This window comes from Diachasma alloeum, unplaced genomic scaffold, assembly GCF_001412515.2.
Source record: "Diachasma alloeum isolate Michigan unplaced genomic scaffold, Dall2.0 Dall_scaffold_00198, whole genome shotgun sequence".
Classification (NCBI taxonomy): domain Eukaryota; kingdom Metazoa; phylum Arthropoda; class Insecta; order Hymenoptera; family Braconidae; genus Diachasma; species Diachasma alloeum.
Window position 1 is genome coordinate 713,129 of NW_021680363.1, and position 22,486 is coordinate 735,614.

Here is a 22,486-nt window from a genome sequence, read left to right on the forward strand (position 1 = left end):
GCGATACAGAATTGCAACTGGCAACTGTTGCGATCAACGCACGCGCAGAACAGGAGCTTCCAACCCGTTGCACCACGTTCAATGACGATCCTCCAATTTCTGTTATTCCTCAGGATTCCCAGGTTCACATGGCCATCCTAACAGAGATGGTTTGTCTCCATGCTCAGTACTGCTCCCATTCATCTCCAGAAGCCTCGGGAGCATCTCCTGTCGCGTAATCGGAGAAGCGAACAGTTCTCGTCCCCTCGAAGTTCTGAATTCCACCGGTTTCTGGTGGACTGGAAGCCTCGACGGACCGATGTTTCTTCAGAATCGTTTCAATATCGAATGTAGGGAGACTGAAATGGGTATATTTCAGGGCCAGTGCCATGGGGTTTACAGTCGTGCATTGTTAAAAAAATTTGACTGAATTTTCCAGAATAAGGCCCAGTTGCACCAGCTCAGGGTAACAGGTTACCCGGGAGAGTCCTATTTACTAAAGATGAAAGAAACGTGAAGTTGTTTTATGTCGAAATATCTCGAAACTGCCGGACCGCTAATCCTTAATTCTGTTTGGTCAATATGTGACACGAAGTTATTCACAAAAAAAACACGCGGCATTTTCAAATTCTTCAGTGACATAATTTCAAATTCTTCAGTGGTAAATTTAATATTTTTTTCACGTCATATATATATACACAATTCCACAAATTCCACAATTTACATAAATTTTCAACTGAAAATGAATATTTACTGTCAAATTCCCTGGAATTGAAGGAGAGATTTCTTCGGGGAATGATGAAACTGAAATTGACAGTTGCCACGTTTTTTTTATATGAAATGACGAATTTTCAATGACAAAATTCGTTAAAATTTCAGTGGACATGTTACTTGTGAGAAATACCAGAAATTTCAGTGGAAAATTTTTAACAATGCGTGAAATTGGTATCCGCGCCGAAGACGAGGATTGGCCAATCACACGAGCAAAAAATCGTGAAAAGCAGTACCAAAAAAATCACACGGATAGAAATGTTCGGTAAAAATTACAGAACTCACAATTCGCTCACCGATTACGGAATAGACTCAGAAAATTTAAGTGATGGTGTCGTAATTTTTCACAGGAAATCTCCTATCGTAAAAAGGAGAAAGGAAATCGATCTCGAAATATCTCGACAATCTCGAATAAGCGTAATCGTAAGACTAAAACCGAAGCGCCACTACGTGAGGAGATGAGAGGGCGCGTGCGCAGCACGCGCGGCCGATCTCGTTCAAATAAAAATTACGCAACGCTCTGGAAAAAATCCGTAACAATTCCGTAGAATTTCCTACAACCACATTTCGCTCCGGAATCACGGAAAAGATACGTAATTTTTATTGAATATTTCTCTCCGTGCATTGGATTGTTGAACTCAAAGTTTATCTTCACGAGATGTCGATTGTCGAAGAGAGAAACTTACGTTTCACCTGGAAAAACTCGTTCTTGGAGAAGAACGATATCATGCCGAACATCGGCTAATAGTAGAAGGAAGAAGTCGAAATTTCCTGCACTCCCTTTCTGGCCCCTCTGACCCTTATCACCGGGTTCACCCTTCTGTCCGGTGACTCCGACAGGTCCTGAAGGTCCCTAGAAAACCAATCGTCGGATTTTCAAAGCTAATTATTACATTAAATAAATTGAGTAATTAAAATGTGGAAACAAATTATAGATTTTGGTAAAAGCGAAATGATGGAAAGGGTCAAACGGGAGAGCCGAGCAAACCGATTGATTGTTAATGAGTTTTGTTAACTACTAACGAACGGTGGAGTACTATAACAAAATGAATATTTGCTAGTAGTTAAGGTGTTCCGTGTGTAGATCACCGGGGAGTGAAACGGAAGGAGAGTCTTATTGTTCTCGAGCTCTGATACAATCGCTGAGCACGAAATTTTCAATTTTTCAAGTAACTATTTAAGGATAAAAAAACAGCCATTTTTTTCTTTTTTTACGTATTCTTTAAATGATGGAAAAGGCATGTGTAAAGTTTCAGAGCTGCTATGGTAGCATTTACAATAGGTCCACGCTGACATTTGCAGAAGGCCCCGCCACTCTGCACAAAACTATCCAGAACCGAGTAAGTTTTATCCCCCACATTATCTGCAAAAGCAGCTGAGGCCGTGTGGATCTCGTCGCTGGTGGTACTGGAGGCACTTGCACGTGCCTCTGTCCCGGGTGATGAGTACATCGAAAGTTTCACAGCAGTCTCTAGGGCCGATATTTTCTCCTGAAGTTTCTTCACCTATCAAAAATCATGTCACAGCTCAGTTCAAATTCAATTCGATACTAGAAAAATTGTCCAACAAATCAAGTCAATTTCTCTTTAGTATTGGGCACAAAAAAAATTTATAGAAAAACCTAGCGAATTCGCTAGATAATTCAGTAGCGAAGTGGGAAATTTTTAAAATTTTTCATCAAAAATTTCTCTCCGTGTAGTAACACCAGATACTATTACACAATAACACAATATACTATTCTAGCACAAACGATTTTGTTGGCCCAAACAAGTTTTGTTTGAGAACTTGTTCGCTTTCGCTATTTTTCAATTGTACCTGTTGTTGCAGTAGAGAAACAGTTCCACAACTGGGTAAACAATTGTCAAGTTGTTCTGCTTGTCCTTTATTACTTGTAGTCCCAAATTTTCCACAAGTCCTGTTGTCTTCGTGAAGAGAAAAGCCCTCTCTACATTTACAGATAAAATCGCCTGGTGTGTTCACACAAATTTGTTCGCAGTCGTGAGTCCCTTCCGCGCATTCATCGATGTCAACACACGTTGGCTTTTCCCCTTTCTTCTGACGCTCTGGATTGAATCTATACTCAGAAAAGTGTTTTTTCAAGGCCCGAGTGGATTATCTTTCGAACGTGATCTTATTTTTTTTTATTTTGATAATCTGAAATGATCTCCAATTGCTATTCAGTTTTACATGCACGTATGAAAAAATCGGATAGAAATTTTCTATACGAATTATTTCTATACATAAATTTTTACATAAATTTTTGTTCTCATACGAAAGATGTCTAAACGCTCCAGAGAAAAACGTAGAGAAATGTCGCAACCGTACTTCATCTTCAATGAAAATTCCACTCCATGAAATATTCTCACGTGCAACATATACTTTTTCGGCAGAGCTAATTTGGTTTCTGAGTGAATATTATCAAAAATGACAGCCTCAACAATAAATTCCAAATACCGATATCCATTCCAACAAGTGCACACGACCCTTCGGAGAATGACGTCACAGCGCTGTTCGCACAGATTAAGAGTGCAGGGATCAATGTCCTTGGCAATACACTTGCCGCCGATTAAATTGAATCCTGGACAGCAGTGCGCCCTCGTGCAATCAACCCACTTGCCCTCCGCATTCGAACACTTGTATTTAACGCGGAAAGCATTTTTCGATGGACACTCGAGGGTCTCGGAGGAGGCTGTCAAGCCTGGAAGACTTTCCGCGGTCGAAGAAATCACGTATCCTTCGTCGGATATTTCTTTTTTTATTTCTTCACTTCCGAAACCCCCGAGTATCAACGACAGTCTGAAAATAAATAAAAGAAAACAGACGAATCAATCACAAATGTAATTCTTCAATTTTGCAAAAATTATAAATATAGATTCTCTTATTTTATTCAATTGAAAATGAATAGAAAAATTATCTGGAATTTATTTTAATGGAGATATTTATTCATATGAACAGAAAAATAATTTCAGTATTTTTTATGGTAATAATAGTTGGAATATCCTTGCTTTGGTTGATTACAATAATGAAAAAATTGTATATAATTGTTAAAAATCATTCATTAAATAATTGTTAATTACAAAATAATTTAAAAAATCAATAGAAAAATTATCTTCAATTTTTCAATCAAAATTGTTGAAATGTTTTGATTACAATCGATAAGGATTATAAAAAAATTCAATTAAATTATTGGAAATTGATTCTAAAAAAAGCAATTAAATTAAAGTTACGAAAGATATGTACTCACATGAACAGAACAACAAACACAATATTTTCCATAACGAAAACAGTTGCAATATCCTTTTTACAGTCAATTATAACAATCAAAAAATAGTATAAACTTTTTGAAAACGATTCTAAAAAAAATGCTGTATTATAACACAATCTCAATGCATTTATACTCGTATAACGCAGTGACTCGCTGGTTGCGTTCAATTCCGAGCCATTCTCCATGATTCTGGTGCGCTCAGTCAGCCCCTCTTCACAACTCCTAAACAGCAAAAAAACATGAAAAACGAGAAAAAACGTTATGAGCCTAATTGAATGCGATGCATGTTTCTTTCTATTTTTGAATGACCCCAAGTACTCTTGGCGAGTCCCTCAAACCCCTTCCCAGCGCCATCTCTCGTGTGTCTCGGATTCCATTCCATTTACCACCTGTCGAGAAGGGAAATTAGGTAATTTTTGCAGAACTGATACAGATGGCATCAGGGGGTCACACATTCCATCTGCCATTGAATAAAGATAGTCAGATGCGGAGATGAAAAAGCGTCACATGACCGGTCATATGACGGTCATGTGACCGTCATGAATGGTCATTATGTCCGTCATGAATGGTCATTATGTCCGTCATTGTGCATCTGATCGATATACAGATGTTTTGACAACAATTCGCTTATAAATTATTCGTGACCATCATTTGTAGTTAGAAAATTGGTCCGTCACATGACCGTCATTTTCGGTCATTTGACGCGGTCTGAAAAATGACGGTCATTTTGCATCTCCAGTCAGATGCATGCTATCCTTGTCTGATCCATTGAAATGTGGATGGCCACCTGGCGCTATTAGTTCGTGAATTGGCCGAAAAACTCTCCAACTGGGGTGCCCAAAAAGCGTCGAAATCGTCGAAATATAAGTGACTCACAACTCTCCGAAATTACGTAACAATGATAATAAACGGAACAGTAAGACCGGGCAGGTACGGGTGTGATTGTTGAGACAACCTAAAACCAAAACTCTGAAGCAAAAATGCAGTGATACTCTAATTCTGACTATGAGAACTCGACAACCAGTGAGTAAATAGAATATTGGAGATAGCCAAGTGGTGAATATTAGAGATAGCCAAGTGGTGGGAGAGTCCCAGTTGTGAAATTCAGGATTGAATTGTCAGAAAAATATTTTTTTTGGGTTTTTTGATAGTCCAAATGTTACCGTTTTGATGATTGGGCTCAATCAAGATCGGTTGATTGGGATGAAATAGAAAATAATGGATTGAATTAATATTAATTATTGCAATTAGAAAAAAAAATTAATTATCAATTATTGATATTGTTGAATGTGAGATACTGACAATTCTGACTGTAGACGTTTTTCTAACGATAAATTACACACTTTCATCCAAGTAGTGGGATAAATGAAATTTATTGTCTAGAAAATCCATATTTGGAATTTTTTGAGATAACAAATGTTCAATTCTTGTTGATTGGGATTAGATAAATCTGTTGGAAATAGCAAAATTGAAGATAATGAATTGAATCAATGTAGTTCCCTTATGATATAGGGGAGGTAGGGGCAAAGCGGACCCTCTAAGCGAATCGTTTAGTTTTTTAAATTCTAATGAGTCAATGCACTTCACGTGGAGATCATAATCTCATTAGAATTGCAATTAAGATCTGTCATTAAATTTAAAAAAAAATTAATGTTGGGGCAAAGTGGACCCTCTGTTTTTTAAAAATTATTTTAATTTTCCGTTTGTCAGGAGTCATTGTCATGTTGTTCTACCGATTGGATAGAATGTAATCGCTGTCGATCAAAAACTCACATTTTTTGTTCACAATTAGATCCGCAGGAGCTCACACAAATTTATACTTGCCCTCATTGCATATTTTTTTAGTCAAGGTAGTAAATTTCACTTTATAAAACGTATTAGAATAATTCTGGCGACTCGATTCAATAATTTATGTGAGGGCCCACTTTACCCCACACTTTTTTTTTTCGAAGGGGTCCGCTTTGCCCCGGGGGTCCGCTTTGCCCCTACCTCCCCTATACCCTATTCGAGTTTTTACATATTTGCGATTTGATGGGCTGACTTCCTCTCCAATCGTATCGCATTGTACCCCAGGAGCGCTAACCCCACGTATACTCTCCTGGTGACCAAGGGAAACCAGGGAAAATGTTTTTCTACCATTTCTCCGATGATTCTCGGTGTCTAGACTTCCGTTCGACGGTTTCCGAAAGATTAAAAATCCCAATTGCCCCAAGCCGGATTCGAACCCATGCCTCCCGGCTCCCGCCGTCCGGCTAAGCGATTTAACCACTTTGGCTACCGTCGCCGGTATTGAATTAATATATTAAATCTGAAAAAAATGGAAGAGGTTACTTTTGGAGGAAGATGGATAAAATAAGTAAAAAATTGCAATTTTTCAAAATCACGAGCATTTTATACAAATAATTTATGAACAATCAATTTTTCACCATAAAAATCATTCGTTCGTAATCATAGCAAATTTATTCACATTCAGAATTTTACTAGGAATCGATTTCATGCCTCAAAAAATAAGGTTTCTGAAAGTTCTAACAATTTCAATTATTTATTTATAAATGACGAATGTTAAAAAAATAATAATTCGGTGTTAAATATAATTTGACTGACGCTGAATAATCATTTTTTTCAAAATTCTCTCAGTTAATTTAATCGACAAATTTGATGATTGAAAATGGTTGAATCTATAGTGTGGTACAGTAGACTCTCGCTAGTTGCACATCAAAAGGGCTGTAGGGGTACCATTTCCAAGAAATGAGCAAGGTTCAGCCGGTTCCACTCCTCAACCAATGCCGATCCAAGTTCTCAGAAAGATGAAGGGAAAGAATAGTTTTATTTTCGAATCCAATTATTTGGACCTCTGTGTTTACGTACGAAGGCCAAAGGAATGCGTTAATGCGACCGAGAGCGGGGGCCAACTCTCGAGCGTTCGAGAAGGGGATTAGAGGAAAACGAGCAACTAGCGAGTCTACTGTACTTGAATATTCTTAACAGTCTGCAACCCTGTTATTTCAGAATAAACCAAGAGCACGTGTGTCCTCCCGCCAAAAATGCCGAAACTCTGGTCATACTTCGTATTCCTCCTCTGGGTATCCTACCTGATGGCCGGAGGCCTCTTCCTCTTCATCGACGGATTCTTCTTGACCCGCATCTCCCGCCCCGAGAAAACCAACTGCACCCCCTGTCTCTCCTGTTCCCCAGAGTCCCTCCTAGAGAACCTCACTTCCTTCCCAGACATCTGCTTGCCGCCCAGAGCGCGAGTTGTTCTCCTGGTGATCGACGCACTGAAATATGACTTCCTGAAGTGGACAGACAGCCCTCCAGACGTTAACTTCCACCGGAACAAAGTTCCAATCGTCCACAGACTCCTGACAGAGGAGCCCACCAATGCCAGACTATTCAAGAGCATCGCGGATCCCCCGACGACGACGATGCAGAGGATAAAGGCCTTGACCACTGGAACCCTCCCCACCTTTATCGACATCAGTTCAAGCTTCTCAACGGGAGAGATCGACGAGGACAATCTGATCGAACAGAACAACAAAAATGGCGTCGTCTTCATGGGCGACGACACCTGGACAGGATTATTCCCAGATAAATTTCTGAGACAATTTCCTTCCCCCTCATTCAACGTTTTTGATCTAGATACAGTGGATCGTGACGTCAGAAATCGAATATTCTTCGAACTCCAGAGAAAAGACTGGTCTTTGTTGGTGGCACATACCCTGGGGGTGGATCATTGCGGTCACAAACACGGACAGAATCATCCTGAGATGATCAGAAAGCTGAATGAGACGAACGAACTGATCAATGAGATTGTTCAGGTTCTCGATAATCACACGGTTCTGTTCGTCGTTGGGGACCACGGAATGACGGAATCCGGGGACCACGGCGGGGATTCCCCCAGCGAGGTGGAAGCTGCCATGTTTGTTTACTCGAAGCGACCTCTGCAGGATCAAACTCAGATGGAGAACTTTAGAACTGTCAATCAGGTGGACATTGTCCCGACGTTTTCGGCTATTTTGGGGACGCCTATTCCGTTTTCTAATATTGGAGCTGTTATACTTGATGCTTTGCCGAAATTCAGGAATGGAACGGTTTCGGAGCATCCTTGGTATACGGTGAACGCTGTGTGGAGGAACGTTGTCCAGACGAAAAGGTACTGTTTATCTTCAATTTTTTTTTAATTATAGCGAGTTTGATATTTAAAAAATGTTAATATTTAAAAAACGAAAATTTTTATAGAAATATCAGTAGATTTTCATCTTTCTATACAAGTTTTTCTATCATTATATCTTGAAAGAACTTTGAACATTCAAGTCGAGTTTTTACAGAAAATTTTTTCATCACTTTGTTACATTGTTAGTTCATTTTTTTTGCAGAAAAGCATTAATTCATGTCTATAGTACATTAATACCTTATCCAATAATTATTTTTCTTAGAAAAGCGTTATTTATTTTATTCTGAAGCTGAAATGTGAAATGTGAAATGTTCCACTTCGCAGTTGCTTGCTCACTGACTGCCACTAGTTATAGAAAAATGTATATCAAAGAGCGAGGAAAGAAAATGGAGTAAAAACGTAGGAGAAGAGAAACTTCGCAGTCACCACGAGGGCCCACGGGTCGAGTTTTTTACTAAAAAAAAATAAATTCTGAATCGTTTCGAGCTAAATTTTCGTTTCAGTCTTGAGACCGTTTACGGCATAAAATCCCAGATTTACGTAGAAACAAAATGTACCTTCAAGTTTATATTCTATCGACGAATGATATAATAACTCATAATAATTAATAGTTCAATTTGATACGAAAATTGAGAAGACTGTTTGCCTCGCAACAGGTACATCGAAGCTTACTCATCGGACACCTATCTATTCACCGAAGAGAAGCTAGAAACGCTTGACAAACTCTACAAAGACCTCCAGGAGCACCTGAAGAACATGACAGACAACAAGAGTCTCCACACCTTCCTAGAAACCTCCACCACCTACTTCAAGTACCTTCGAGACTCGTGCCTCGAAATCTGGGTGCAGTTCGACGCGAACCTGATGTCCCAGGGTCTCGTCCTCTCCTTCTGCATCCTCTTCTTCATGTACCTGATCCTGACTGGAATCCCCCAAGCCAGAATGCTGAAGATCCTAGAATCATCATTCCTCCGGATCTCCCTCGCTGGAAACCTCGCAGGAGCCTTCATAGTCTACACCCTCTACTCCCTGAAAATCCTAGAAGACTTCAAGAACACGAACTTCTTCGTCTCCGGAGTGATCTCCGTGTCTCTCCTTGCGATCCTCGTGATCCAGAATTGGGACGTCATATCAGACACGTGGTACACCAACTCCAAACACAAGAAATACAACTACTTCCTGAGGGTGATCCTGGGGCTGACTATCTGCGGATTATTCTCCAACAGCTATGTAGTGCACGAGGACAAGGTCCTCTCGTTCCTCCTGATCACCCTCATCTGGGTGCTGGTTTACACGATCAATGACGAGCCTGAGAACCTTGAGAAGAAGCACAAGAGGTCGAAGCCTTATCAGCAGAGGATCTTCTTGATCACCTTGGGCTTCATCATCTCAGTGTCGATCAGGGCCTCCAGCTACTTCTGGCGGTGCAGGGAGGAGCAACTGGGCGACTCCTGCACCACTGTCATCCTGGGAAAGGTGGGGTCCATGACGTCCAACAACTTCGAGAGAGTTCTTCTGATTTTTACACTCGTTGGATTGGCGTTGTACATCACAATCGTCAGGATGTGGCTGTCCAACTGTGGTAACTTGTCTGGATTCTCCCCCAGCACGACTTTGGCGAGGTACTGCCATCCCCTGATGGTGGTCTGCATGGGGAGCTACTGGGTTATTCAGAGATTACCCAAAGATCCTAGAATCAAGTTTGTCTTTGCCTGGCAGATGAACGGCTTTGCTCTCGTCGTCTACTGCTGTGTCATTCTGGCTGTTGTTGTGATATTTGTTAAACCACTGCAAGTGTTTCTGCTGCCCAGGAATCGAGACAGTCTCAATGTTTATCAGGGGGAGAACATTGTTCCCAAGTTGTTTGATAAAGTTAAGGAACTTTTTTATAACAGAAAACGAGACGGGGAGGATGATATTCCTGTGGTTTACGGGCTTGGGACTGTTTACAGTGCTGCTTTTGTATCACTTGGGGTTTTTGGGAGTTTGATTTATGCATTGCTGCTTGGAAACGTTCTAGCTCCAAGTGTCTTGCTGCTGGTGGTCACGGGGACTGTCGTGCTGGGGATTGTTGCGGTGGAGAGGTTCAGGAATGCTAATGATATTAGTGAGTATTTAATTTGAGGGCTTCAGTATTTCAGTCACTTCATTGATGCTACGAAAGTTTTCTTTCTACTCCCGATTGCCGCCAGAATTAAGAAGAAGAATTCGTCAATTGTATTTCGCTATTCACAGGAACAAAAATATGAGGTCCATAAATTATTTCGGAGTTGTGTGATTTTCCTTTCCAGGTGAACTCATGCACGTGCCGGACACAGCAATTTTCTGCTGGTTCCTCATTGCCGAGTATTTCTTTTATGGAACTGGGCATCAACCGACGTTTCCGACCATTTATTGGGATGCTGCGTTCGTTGGAACTGGAGGGCATTACTATGGAAATATTATTCCAGCTGTTTTGATAGGTAATTTCGTTTGATGTCAATCATAGAGAAAAAAAAGTTTCGAATTTCAGAAACATGTCACTGATTTTCCGAGACTTTTCAGTGATAAAAATGACTGAAAATCGCTGAAATCAGTGTTCCTAAAAATCAAATCTTTATTTCTCTGTAGAAGAAAGGAAAAATAGAATGAAAAAAAATAGAAAACGTGAACCGAAGGATTAAATTTGTTACGAATACAAACAAATGATTTTTAGTCATTGAGTGTTTTCAGAAAAAAAGGAATTCTAAAAATGATTGTTTTATGTCTAACTTATGAAATCAATTATAGTTGTCATGAACATAAGAACAGGTTGATGATGTGTTCTCTGTAAATGACTGTTTTTAAACCTATTCTCATTTTTATCTTAATCTCCATTCTTTAAATTTCTGTTTTAGGAATAAATACATTTGGCTCACATTTACTAATGGGTCTGACTCTTCCCCTCTTGATCATCTCGCCATTCACAATTTTCGTGATGATTCCAAAATTAGCGAAAGTGAAATTCCGAGTTGACGAGGACATGAAGAGAGGGGAATTGATTCTCTTCGACAAAGATAGTGCATTTCAGACTGCTGTGTTCAACACATCATCAAGATACCTTCTCTTCCACGGATTCCGAGTGTTCGCTTGCATGTTTGCAGCGACGATTCACTGTCGTCACCTCATGGTCTGGAAGATCTTCGCTCCAAAGTTGATTTTCGAAGGGTTGAGCTTTCTCGTCACCCTCGGGAGCATTCTCGCCTCATTTTTCCTAGTTATAAGGATTGATAATCAAGTGGAGAAACTCATAACTAGAGTGACGAAAGCCAGGTGATAAGTTTAATAAAAAAATTCAAACGTGAAGACAAGAATCAGTAACTTTAGGTGAAACAAGTGAAATTTGTGATTCCTCAGGCGATTTACCAGACTCAATTTTTACGGGACTCTGTAATAATCCCAACAGTTGTATTTTAATTAATGATAGGCTGATTCATATTGTATAGTATTTCAACGTGAATTTTTTCACACGTATACTCAATTTTTCTGTTTTTAAATAAAGAGTCTTGTGACGAATGGAAAAAAATCACGTTTCGACCTTTTTCCTTACGCATTTTAGAAAATTTTGAAAATATTTCTTCACAACTTTTTCGAGCGAGACATTTTGCATAGAAATTCCTTAACATAAATATTCAGAATTTTTTTTTTCATTTTTACCCTTTTATAAAAAAATCGAACGAAAAAACTTGAAAAATTTAATCTGAGAAATTTCTGAGAAAAATGTTTGAATAGAATACGTTTTATAGAAAAATCAAAGTCTGTTGATTTTTTCTGTAAAATATTTCCTATTAAACCGGAAGCATCGGTGAAATAGAATATTCAATAATATACAAAATGTTTCTGTTTTTAAATAAAAACAAATCTTGTGACGAAAGTTTCTTCACAACTTTTTCCATTGAGAAATTTTCCACATGAATTCCTTGACACAAATATTCTGAGTTTTGCTCACTCAATTTTAGTTTTTCTCTCATTGAACAGAATCAAACAAAAAACTTAGAAAATTTGATGCGAAAAATTTCTCTGAAAAACATTTCAATAGCGTAAATTATCTAGAAAGACGAAACTCTACTGATTATTCTATGGAATAGTTTCTATCGGACATGTTCAATAAGAAAAAAAAATGAAATTTTCCTAATTTGTTGAAGTTGAGGGCGGCTTTGCAGATACGGGGCACTGGCGTGATAAGGCCCTGAGTCAAGGGGCGCTGATATTTCTTTCTTTTCATTTGCTGTTTCTCCTCTTCTATTCTATTTTATTTTATTTTTTTTTTGTCAGTGTTGCAGGTGACCGATGGGGTTTCCACGGGCTAGGGGCTACTAGCCACTCAAGGCCTCACTGACTCGTATAGAGCCGGAGGGGGTTGTTTGATTGATGTTTGGGGGATTTCCAGCTAAAGATAGTTTTGCGAGGGCATTGTGTACATACGCATATATATACATAAGTTGTTATTTACATTCAAAGTTTATATAAGTCGCCACGCCGTTTTCCACGTCACTCTACTTTGCATGAGATTTGTACCAGCTATGCTGTCTTTCTCGAAATAAATAATAATAATAAAATAATAATAATAGTTCCAGAATCTAATAATTTGTCTAATAGAATTTGCTATCGAATTCGCAAAGTTTTTGTATTAATTTTAATCCCCAAATCGTTGCGTGTGAACACACGAACGCTACCCTGCGTGCAATGCATTGCAGCTTGTATTGACACTCGCAACGCACTTGATGCAGGATTGCGTCAGTATGCTATTGTTGACCCGAAGATCCCAGTTGTTGAATTAATAATGGAAAAAGAAAAATCAGCTGATTAAAACAAAAAGAATGACTTCAAATGCTAACGACTTTTATTATCGATAATAACTCATGAATTTTACATGATATCAATTAATCTAACTCGAAATTACTCTGTACTTTGCTAGTTTACGGTTTATCCATTTGTGTGACCTATGACGTGGAATCTCTCCTAATGATGGTTGTGATGATGTCTGTGACCATCGTTCTGGCTCTTGAGGCTCTCTGCCCACTCGGTTGCCCACTGCTTGCCCCAGTCCTCGTAGTCATTCTGCTGAGATTCCTGGAGTAAAATAAAGAGGATCGTCATCAGGAAAATAATGGGGACAATGGGGTGTAAAAAAAAGATAGGTAATATGATAAGAAATAATCCCGATAGAATGAGTTCTATGGAAAGATCAATATTCATACACGTGAAAATTACATGTGTTCGATAGAATGCGCACAAAAAATCGAATTTTCTAATAGGATTTAATACAGAAAGCGCTAGGATTTTCTATGATTTTTTTTACGTGGAGGGAGGGATTTTGTTAATTAGGAAGACTGATTTCTGTACTGAAGTGGTACAACATTCCATGAAAAATGTCGGAATGCGCGAGAAAGTTGAACTTTTTACGAAGATATTCATAAAAATCGCACACTTGAGTAACAGTCATGAAAGAATTAATCGGAAATTCTGTGAGGAAAGTGAAATCTTCATGCTATCCTCCAAAATCAATCAGTACTGAGATCACCAGAACTATACCACTTCAATCCAAATTGAATCATCAGAATTTTCGAGAATAACCAAGAGACTAACATTTTCATATCCCGATGAATCTGCTGGAGGCATTTGTATCTGAAATCATATTCCCAGTTTCAAGTCACAATTAAAACAAATGGGAAATTTCTCTCATCAGGATATAGTCAATATATTTTTGCTAATAAGTTGGGCATTTGCTTCCGGATGGAATTTCTATGGTGATGAATTTTAAATTGAATTCAACGATTCATTGAATTCAACATTGCTTCAATGTTGGCGGCCAACATTACCCCAACGTTGGCAGCCGACATTACTTCAACATTGGCATTACCACAATGTCGCTAGCCAACATTGTCCCGACGTTGGTATTACTCCAATGTTGATAGCCGACATTACTCCAACATTGGCATTACCCCAATGTCGGTAGCCAACATCGTCCCGATGTCGGTTGCCAACATTGCCTCAATGTCGGTAGCCAACATTGTCCCAACGTTGGTTGCCAACATTGCCCCGACGTTGGTATTACCCCACTGTTGATATCCGACATTGTCCCAACGTTGGCAGCCAACATTACTCCAACATTGGCATTACCCCAATGTCGGTAGCCAACATTGTCCCGACGTTGGCTGCCAACATTGCCTCAACGTTGGCAGCAATACCCCAATATTGGTAGCCAACACTGTACCGACCTTGTTTGCCGCAATGCCCCACCGTTGGCAGCCAACATTGCCCCAAGGTTAAAATTTTTGGACTTTCCCTAAATATTGGTTTCAAAATAAGTTTTAAACAACAGATGATTCAATCGATCTCATGATCGAACTCGATCAAAATGACATTGGGAAGAATATCGACTTTAAATTACATCCTATTTATTTCCTCCTGAGGCCAAAATAAGTTATCCTCACACGAAAAATTAGAAATTTCGGATTTGACGAATACAATGCTCCCATTCAGAAGCAAAATCACTATTCCCGTCATAATATTCCCCTTAACCCCGACAATCATGAGAAAAAAACTTACGAAAAGTTTGATACCGCCCCCCTGGTGTCCGGGAACAGACCCCCCACCAGCCTGAACAGTCTCAATAGCTCCAGGAGGCATGCTCTGGTACCCCTGGTGCATCGCCATCTTGACTCCCCTCTTCTCGTGCTTGCTCCCATCCTCGCGATCCTTATCATAGTAATCCTCATCCTCGACGTTCCTCTTGGCAGCACTGGAGGGAGAGTAGCCCCCAGGGTAGGCACCCCAGAGCCCCGGGTAAGGATAAACAACCGGTGCGACGGGTGCCTTGTCCAAGCTGTCCAACTTGGCCTTGATGGCGTCCAGAAGAGTTGTGTTGAAAGTCATGACAGCGCCTGAAGAAAATGGAGCGGGGGCTGCAGCTGGTGCTTCAGTAACTGAAGCAGATTTGACGGTCTCCTCGATCGCTTGAGTTATGTTCTTCTGCATTCCCGTTAACATATCGAAGAGCTGAAGATTGAACAGTTGCATCGTAAATTTCTCAGGTTTCTCTCGTGGGTAAAACAGAAAAAATAAAGGGCCCTTATTTGGACCCTTAATCTGACCCTAATGGCCCTTATTTCGCATTTATAACTCTTATTCTGACCCTCATGACTCTTGTGACCCTTAATCTCACCCTAATGACCCTTATCTCTCATTCTGCCCCTCATGATCGTTGTGACCCTCAATTTCGAGTACCAATTTTTTATCACCAGAAGTTAATTTGAGAAATCCAATAGAATTGTCTATCGAATTCGCTACGTTTTTCTACAAAATTTTTTCATATGTATTTTCATTCTCGGGCGAGGGGCTGGCCATTCCTTGAAAATCTAGCGAATTCACTAGAAAATTCTATTGGAATTCTATAGGAATTCTATGCGGTTTCTACAGGATTTCTATTGGAATTTGATTGAAAAATTCTATTCGTTTTTGGCGCTGATTGGATATTCCATACGAAAAAGTCAATAGATTTCGAATTTCTGTTTGAATTGTTCTCTTGAGATTTCTTCTATAGGAATGCTTGGGCATCAATTTTCCAAGTTTTTTCCACTCGGATTCTGCAATGCAAAACAAAACAAAATCCAGCGGAAAAAACTTGGAAAATTTATGCTCAATAATTCTAATATGAAAAATCTAAGAGAAAAATTTAAACAGAAATTCGAAATCTATTGACTGTTTCTTATTGAATATCCAGTATAATCAGCGCAAAAAACAAATAGAATTTTTCAATAGAATTCCAATAGAAATCCTATAGAAATCTCATAGAATGCCTATAGAATTCCAATAGAATTTTCTGGCGAATTCGTTAGGTTTTCTGTTGAATTTTTTCATGTGTGCAGCCCCGAGTCCTCGGGTCTTCATACACAAATTACTCGAGAATAAAATGCAGGCGTATCAAAGATACACCCGTAATTGTACGTGGATACGTCTATGATCTTTCCTTCTTTCTCGAATTTCCTAGGAATTCCTTGTATTCCCTCAAATTTTCTGGAAACTCCTTGAATTTCCTCGAAATTTCTGAAAACTCCTTAAATTCTTCCAAAATTTCAAGAAAATTCTCGAATTACCTCGAAATGTCTAGAATTTTGTGGAATTCCGATAGATGGCGCTGCGCACAAGGACCGTTTCCCAAAATGACCCCCATATTGAAGCCACAGACGTATTCACGTCAAAAAAGATCAATAAATTAGCGAATAAATAAAGACCTGGCTGAGCATCATCATCTTCTGCTTGAAGGGGAGCATCGGGTCGACGGTTGGCGGAGCGAACAAAGCGGCCCATGGAGACAAGGGCTTGCCAGCCTTACCAGGCTTGGTGGCCTTGGCGAATGGGGCAGCAGCAGCTGCCGCCTTCTGCGCCACAATCATGTCATCCAAAGTGCTCAACATGTCAGTCTTGATGGAGCCAAGCTCTCCCATTATGGAGTCAACAATGGCGTCTTTAGCTGTCTGGAGTTCGTCCACAGACCTGGCGACCACAGTCTTCGGCATCGTGGAGTCGTCAGTTGTCCCTGATGAAGAGGACAGGGTCTTGTTCAGCTTGAGACTCTCGAAGAGTTTGTCCAAGAATTGAGACACCTTGTCTGTGTACTCGGTCGGTCCTGGGATGACGGAGCTGGGGAGCCAGAAGTCCGCTGGGACGATGGTGCTCTTGGGGACGGGCATGTCGGTGACCTCGGGGGCTGGGGCGGACTCCGTTGGGACGGCGAAGGGCAGCCAGAAGCTGGGGGGAACGATTGTGCTCTTGGGGGCTGTGGGATCTGGCACAGTTCCCGGGGGGGCTGGGGTACTGGTCGCCAGGTTGCTAAAGAGGGTGCTCAGGAAGGCGGTTTTCTTGGTCATGTAGATGCTGGGATCGACCAAGGGACCTGGACCGAACGGGCCGAATGGACCGAATATTCCTGGAATGGAATGGTATTCAGTAATTGGTTCATATGTTCCTGGCATTCTGCAGCGACAAAATTCTGACAATTTGACGCGACAAATTTCTATAGAAAATATCTCAAGAACAAAGATCCAGAAAATCGAGTTCTATTGATTTTTTCTGTAGAATATTTTCCATTGAACATTTCTCATTTTTCAATACAATCAGCCGAGAACTAATAGAATTTTCTAGCGGATTCGCTAGGTTTTTCTACGAAATTTCTATTCAGAACTATGAATCCCCGCCGGCCTTCATATACCATAGAAAAAAAAGTTATTCAATAGATTTGGATTGAGATTTGTTCTATAAAAATTCCAGGTGGCTGTATACAGCTGTAATTTTATGTGGATACGTCCATGGTCTTTCCTTCTTTCTCGAATTTCCTAGGAACTCCTTGCATTCCTTCGAATTTTCTGGAAACTCCTTGAATTCTCTCGAATTTTCTAGAAACTCCTTAAGTTCCCTCGACCTTTCCAAAAACTCCCTGAATTTCCTCGAAATTTCTAGAAACTCCTTGAATGTTTTTCGAAATTTCTCGAAGTACCTCGAAATGTCTAGAATTTTCTAGAATTCCGATAGATGGCGCGGCGCATAAGGACCGTTTCCCAAAACTGACCCGCCATATTGAAACCATAGACGTATCCACGTAAAAAAAAATTTAGAGTATAAACTATCCAACTTTTTCCCTTTTATTTTTTTCTTTCCATTAAAAAAAAGAAATAAATGTCAAGAGAGTATTTTTATCCATAAATAAATTCTTAATAGGATTCCATGAGAATTCTAATAGAATTCCGATAGAATTTTTACAGACGTGTAATAGAAGTTTACGAGAATTTTTCGAAGAAGGAAATTTGTTTTTAATACGAGATGAAAAAATTTTTAATACTTAACAACATTTTTTTTTAATACGAGACACCGACCGGAATTATTAGAATAATAAATACCTGGAAGGTACTGTTTCGGGACTCCTGAAGCATCTGTCTCGGGTTCTTCGGGGATGGAGCTGAGTCCGGGGTATGGAGGTGGTGGGCCAAGATTCTTCGGTGTCTCTGGAGCAACTCCAACAATCGCGCGTTTTCTCCGAGACGAAGAGTCTTCAGTGAAGTCAGCATCGGAGCTGCCCACGGCATTGAATCCGGAGAATGGGCCGAAGGGGCCGAACTTGGGGGGCACTGGGCCAAATTTCGAGGCGAACGGGCTGAAGGCAGCCCCCGGGGGGCCGAATTTGGGTCCGAAGACGCCGCGCTTCACTTCGTTGGTGGTCTTGTCCTCTCCGAGGATCTCCTGAGGGTCAGAGGGGTCCTTCGAGGACGCGGCGTCGTTAGTGGCGTAGAGGAAGGGCTTGGCGGGACCGAAGGCCACTGCGGGGGATGGCCCTACCGGGGCGAGGGGGACTTCTCCAATCGGATACTTCACTGGTCCAAGACCTCCGAATAAGTTCGCCAGCATGTCGGTTTTTTTGGCGATCATCGCTTGAGGGTCCACAAATTTCGGGAAGAAGGGAGAGGCTTTGGGAACGTAGGGGACCGTGATCGTGCTCATTCCTGGGGCCACTGCTGGTCCCAATGATCTGGCGTATGCTGAGAGCAAAAAATTACGAATTTTTTTTTTTTGACATGTTTGTCAGTAAAGTTCATTTTTTGGAATGGCTTAATGTGCCTCAAACGCCGGTGTCGCGCACGGCGTGCGTAAAACTCAGAGGTCGTGCATAAAGTAAATTGTCGTGCGTAGAGCTTTGCTTCACCCACTTTCAGTTCACTTTTTTGCATGACCTTAAACTTTACGCACTCCGTGCAGAATAGTCTATTGTGTTACTAGTGCGTAAAGATCCACTTTTTCGCACGCACGTGCAACACATTCTATTTTTCACTACACTGCCGTAAAACCTCGTTTTACGGACACTTTTTCCCCGAGTGTCCCCCATTTTTTTCATCACAATGCGCGTGAAGTGCGGTTTGGCGCATACGGTGCGTGCGTAAAATGGCACTTTACACACAGCGTGATGAAATATAATCTATTATTAGTGTTATTATTGCATTTGGAGCTCCTCAGTTTCGTTTCGATAATTTGATGCAATGGGTCTACCTGATTTTCCAACTCCAAATGGGGCGTATGGTGGTGCGTTTGCAGCCCAGGGTAATGGTGGGCCGTAAGCAGCCCAGGGTGATGCTGGAAGGGAAAGAATATTTATCATCTTTGATGTATTCCTGGATCTCTTCTGAAATTATTGGTGTCAGGAGTGAACGTTCAATTCTAAAGATCAATTGTAGATTTTGACTGGAGTCTAACGATGACAAGGGTCGAAGGGGAGAGACGAGCAAAACAGTCGGGGGGTCAAAGGGGCATAAGGGTCTCTTCCGTTTGAGCCACTATGACAGTTTGACTCTCAGGATTGTTTCGCCCGTCACTTCTGTTTGACCCTCACACTGATAGATGAATTTATTTATTGTTAACGAGGTTTGTTAACTTTAAAAAAACCAATAGAATAAAATAGTTCACTGCAGAGACAATTCCATTGACTTTCCAAATATGTTTTCTAAATGTCAATATGTCTCTTGGAATTCGAGAAAATGATTTTTTACTGTTGACGGAATAGGTCGATACCATGCATTGACCCCGGCCGATATGACAAGTTTATGGGTGAGGGGTTAAGATGGAAAATCAAATTTATTAAAATTCCAAAAACGGCAAAGGTATTTGTTAATCTTTAGTTGGAGGTGAAGAATCGTCTCGATAATTTAAAAAATAAATAAATTACCTCCTGCCCCAGTAAAGCCAGCCCACGGGGGTGGACCCCCCTTCATCGGCGGGGGTTTAGCGGCCGCTACCGCCACGATAGCGAGGAGCGCTAGGCAAAATCGTTGGCGAATCATCTTATCACTCTTCACTGATCTGCCATCATCAAACCCCTCACCTTTTATACTCCATTCTTTTCTCTTCACCTGGCCCCCACCCCCAAACGACTCGTCGGGGATTATTTTACGTGACGTACTCTCTCATCGAAACAATTTCAGCTCATTAAAATAATCCAATACATTTCTATACCGCTGGGCACAAACACTTGGGGATTAAGTTTCTTATTACGAGAGGAGAAATTACGTATTGGGTCTCTCATATCGTGATTGGAATTTTTTGGAAATCATCATCCATTCGTTTTTTGTCATTAATGATTTTTCAAATAATTCATGAACTTTAATAATTGTTTTATGCATAAAAATATATTTTTTTGTTTTGAGAAAACGTTCACATAAAATGTAAGAAACTATTTATTTAATTTTTTATTTGCGTTAATCTAACTGACTGATACTCGTATTCAACGAATTAATATTTTGAGAAAATTATTTACTAGTCTACTATCTGCATATCACTTATCAATTGATTCGATATGTCTAGTTTATTGTCTCGATTCAATTTGAGAAGTAAAAGTCCCTTATATCCACGGTAGAAATTACCTTGAATCGACGGGAAAACGTCCCGTGTATCCACGGTAAAAATTACCGAGGTAGCGAGTGAATACACTGCCATTTACCTTTTTCATTCATGTATTTTCATTTTCATTACTAAATGGGGAAATAGAAATAAATCGTATCCGCATGGATATTCCGAATCGACTTTTCAAAAATTCAAATTCTCGGAACAAAAACAAAAATGCTCTCGTGTTTTTTTTTCGCGTTTGATATTCTACCCTCAGATGTTTTCATTGTTAAGTCCTTTATTTCGGGGATAAAAGAAGACAATCGAGTTAGTCGTCACTGTCAAGCCATGGCAAGCACAACTAATCGTGAGTAAACAATTTTTTCCTGAAAAATCTCAATAGAACAATTACTTGAATCGATAAAAAATAATTTAGTAGTCAATTGAGGGATTGGGGCTAATAAACGACTATTAGAGTAAATCAGGTCTCATTTTCACGCCTGAAAAAATATCTTCAAAATGAAAAAAAAGGTATTGAATTTCACTCTACCGATATTGAGTTATTGATGACTAAAAACGGTTCATTGGATTGGGTAATCAAATCACCTCGGAAGGGCTTGAATTTTGGGTAAAAGTCGAAGAATTTTTCTCTAGGCAATTGAATTTTTAGTGAAAAATGTCTCGCGATATTACTTTAGATTAGCGGTAGGGGGAAAGGGGTAAAATGACCCATTGAAATCATCAATAATTCAAGATCTGCAGAGTGAAACTCAAGAATTTTTTTTTTCATTTTGAAGATGTTTTTTGAAGTTTAAAAATGAGACCTAATTTATTCGAATTCCATGATTTGGTAACGAGATATGAATAAATTACAAAGGTACCTAATTAATTTAGTAGCGAAGTGGTAAAACCGTACAAGTCAATTTTGACTATTGACCAGTTTTCAATGAATATCGCGGAATCTAAAGGAGATCGCAAAATTTTTGTTATAACCTTTCTTGTGGAGCTGATTGAGAGCTGCAATAAATGTAATCACAAAAATTTCGCCACCTCCCTTAGATTGGGATATATTTCTGAAAAACTCAACTGGGAGAGAAGTCGACTGAAACCGTTTTACCCCTTCGCTACTGAATTCAATTACGTTCAATTAAATTACGATTCTTCCGATCTATTTTTTTTCCATTCAGGAAAAAATTCTTCGAACAAAAAAATGCTAATAAAAATAAATAATGAAAGACATCGTATTAAATTTACTTAATAAATAAGCAAAATGATTCAATTGTCTTCTATTGAAATGCAACTCTCCCCTTTAATTTTGTTTTTGTTCATCTCAGAATAAATTTTTCGACCAAAAAGATAGTAAAAAAAATAATGAAGGAAATGTCATTAAATTTATTCCATAAATAACCAGATGCCATTTAAATGACTCGATTTAATTTATAATATCTGAAAAAAATTAAATTAATTTTTTATCAGCAGTGGATAATAAAACCAATGAGATTCAGGAGGACCTACATGCCTTTGCCTCCCTGTGGTCATCCATGCGAGCTAGATATGAGGGGACAAACATCACGAAAACAATCGCGAGACTTCTCCACATGTACCAACCAGAGGACGGCATTCACGCGTATGAAAGACTCCTGAAAACCGTTTTCGTGTTGCTGGAGGATTTCGATGTGAATGGCCTGAGGCTCCTGGTGTCCATGGTACCTCCCCCCAAAGATGTGTCTGCAGAGATTGTCAAAGACATATTCTTCAAGGCCACTGGATTCGCTAGACTTGAAGCCCCGATGTTCCATCAAAAGTAAAAAAAATATTTTTCATTTCGTTTGTTCAAGGGTGTCACGCGGGTTTTATAAAAACAAAACTTTTTTAATTTTCTGCTTGTTCACTAAAAAAACTAACTCTTT

At 39.7% G+C, this 22,486-nt stretch overlaps 3 protein-coding genes across 4 annotated transcripts; 1 reads left to right on the forward strand and 2 right to left on the reverse strand.

Annotated features, from left to right (window-relative positions):
- Positions 1–425: 425 nt before the first annotated feature.
- On the reverse strand, positions 426–4,026 carry LOC107048830 (collagen and calcium-binding EGF domain-containing protein 1). Its single transcript, XM_029126849.1, has 6 exons — positions 3,995–4,026; positions 3,205–3,546; positions 2,566–2,824; positions 2,028–2,255; positions 1,437–1,603; positions 426–475 (listed from the first exon to the last, which is right to left on the reverse strand). The coding sequence occupies exons 1-6, from the start codon at positions 4,024–4,026 to the stop codon at positions 469–471; spliced, it is 1,035 nt and encodes a 344-aa protein (XP_028982682.1). The 3' UTR covers positions 426–468.
- An 801-nt stretch (positions 4,027–4,827) lies between these two features.
- Positions 4,828–12,730, forward strand: LOC107035532 (GPI ethanolamine phosphate transferase 3). Its single transcript, XM_015253001.1, has 6 exons — positions 4,828–5,038; positions 7,025–8,168; positions 8,846–10,296; positions 10,481–10,651; positions 11,066–11,480; positions 12,483–12,730. The coding sequence occupies exons 2-6, from the start codon at positions 7,060–7,062 to the stop codon at positions 12,544–12,546; spliced, it is 3,210 nt and encodes a 1,069-aa protein (XP_015108487.1). The 5' UTR covers positions 4,828–5,038; positions 7,025–7,059; the 3' UTR covers positions 12,547–12,730.
- Positions 12,731–13,028: 298 nt separating this feature from the next.
- On the reverse strand, positions 13,029–20,034 carry LOC107048907 (nascent polypeptide-associated complex subunit alpha, muscle-specific form). Of its 2 annotated transcripts, XM_015272354.1 has the most exons (7): positions 19,921–20,034; positions 19,248–19,331; positions 18,107–18,742; positions 16,445–17,139; positions 14,760–15,209; positions 13,797–13,835; positions 13,029–13,280 (listed from the first exon to the last, which is right to left on the reverse strand). In XM_015272354.1, the coding sequence occupies exons 1-7, from the start codon at positions 19,964–19,966 to the stop codon at positions 13,170–13,172; spliced, it is 2,061 nt and encodes a 686-aa protein (XP_015127840.1). In that variant the 5' UTR covers positions 19,967–20,034; the 3' UTR covers positions 13,029–13,169. The 2 variants fall into 2 exon arrangements, with proteins under 2 accessions (XP_015127840.1, XP_015127841.1); XM_015272355.1 differs by lacking the exon at positions 13,797–13,835.
- Positions 20,035–22,486: the final 2,452 nt, after the last annotated feature.

What these genes read in the sequence shown, in the direction of transcription:
- LOC107048830 (XM_029126849.1), bottom strand. Translation starts at nt 4,026, where the DNA reads ATGGAAAATATTGTGTTTGTTGTTCTGTTCAT. An exon ending in GTGTTTGTTGTTCTGTTCAT is followed by an intron (nt 3,547 to 3,994) that starts GTGAGTACATAT and finishes ATTTATTTTCAG; the next exon opens with ACTGTCGTTGATACTCGGGG. An exon ending in ACTTGTTGGAATGGATATCG is followed by an intron (nt 2,825 to 3,204) that starts GTATTTGGAATT and finishes TTCTGAGTATAG; the next exon opens with ATTCAATCCAGAGCGTCAGA.
- LOC107035532 (XM_015253001.1), top strand. Translation starts at nt 7,060, where the DNA reads ATGCCGAAACTCTGGTCATACTTCGTATTCCTCCTCTGGGTATCCTAC. An exon ending in AACGTTGTCCAGACGAAAAG is followed by an intron (nt 8,169 to 8,845) that starts GTACTGTTTATC and finishes GCCTCGCAACAG; the next exon opens with GTACATCGAAGCTTACTCAT. An exon ending in TATTCCAGCTGTTTTGATAG is followed by an intron (nt 10,652 to 11,065) that starts GTAATTTCGTTT and finishes TTTCTGTTTTAG; the next exon opens with GAATAAATACATTTGGCTCA.
- LOC107048907 (XM_015272354.1), bottom strand. Translation starts at nt 19,966, where the DNA reads ATGAAGGGGGGTCCACCCCCGTGGGCTGGCTTTACTGGGGCAGGAG. An exon ending in ATTTGGAGTTGGAAAATCAG is followed by an intron (nt 18,743 to 19,247) that starts GTAGACCCATTG and finishes TTTTGCTCTCAG; the next exon opens with CATACGCCAGATCATTGGGA. An exon ending in CCCGAAACAGTACCTTCCAG is followed by an intron (nt 17,140 to 18,106) that starts GTATTTATTATT and finishes ATTCCATTCCAG; the next exon opens with GAATATTCGGTCCATTCGGC.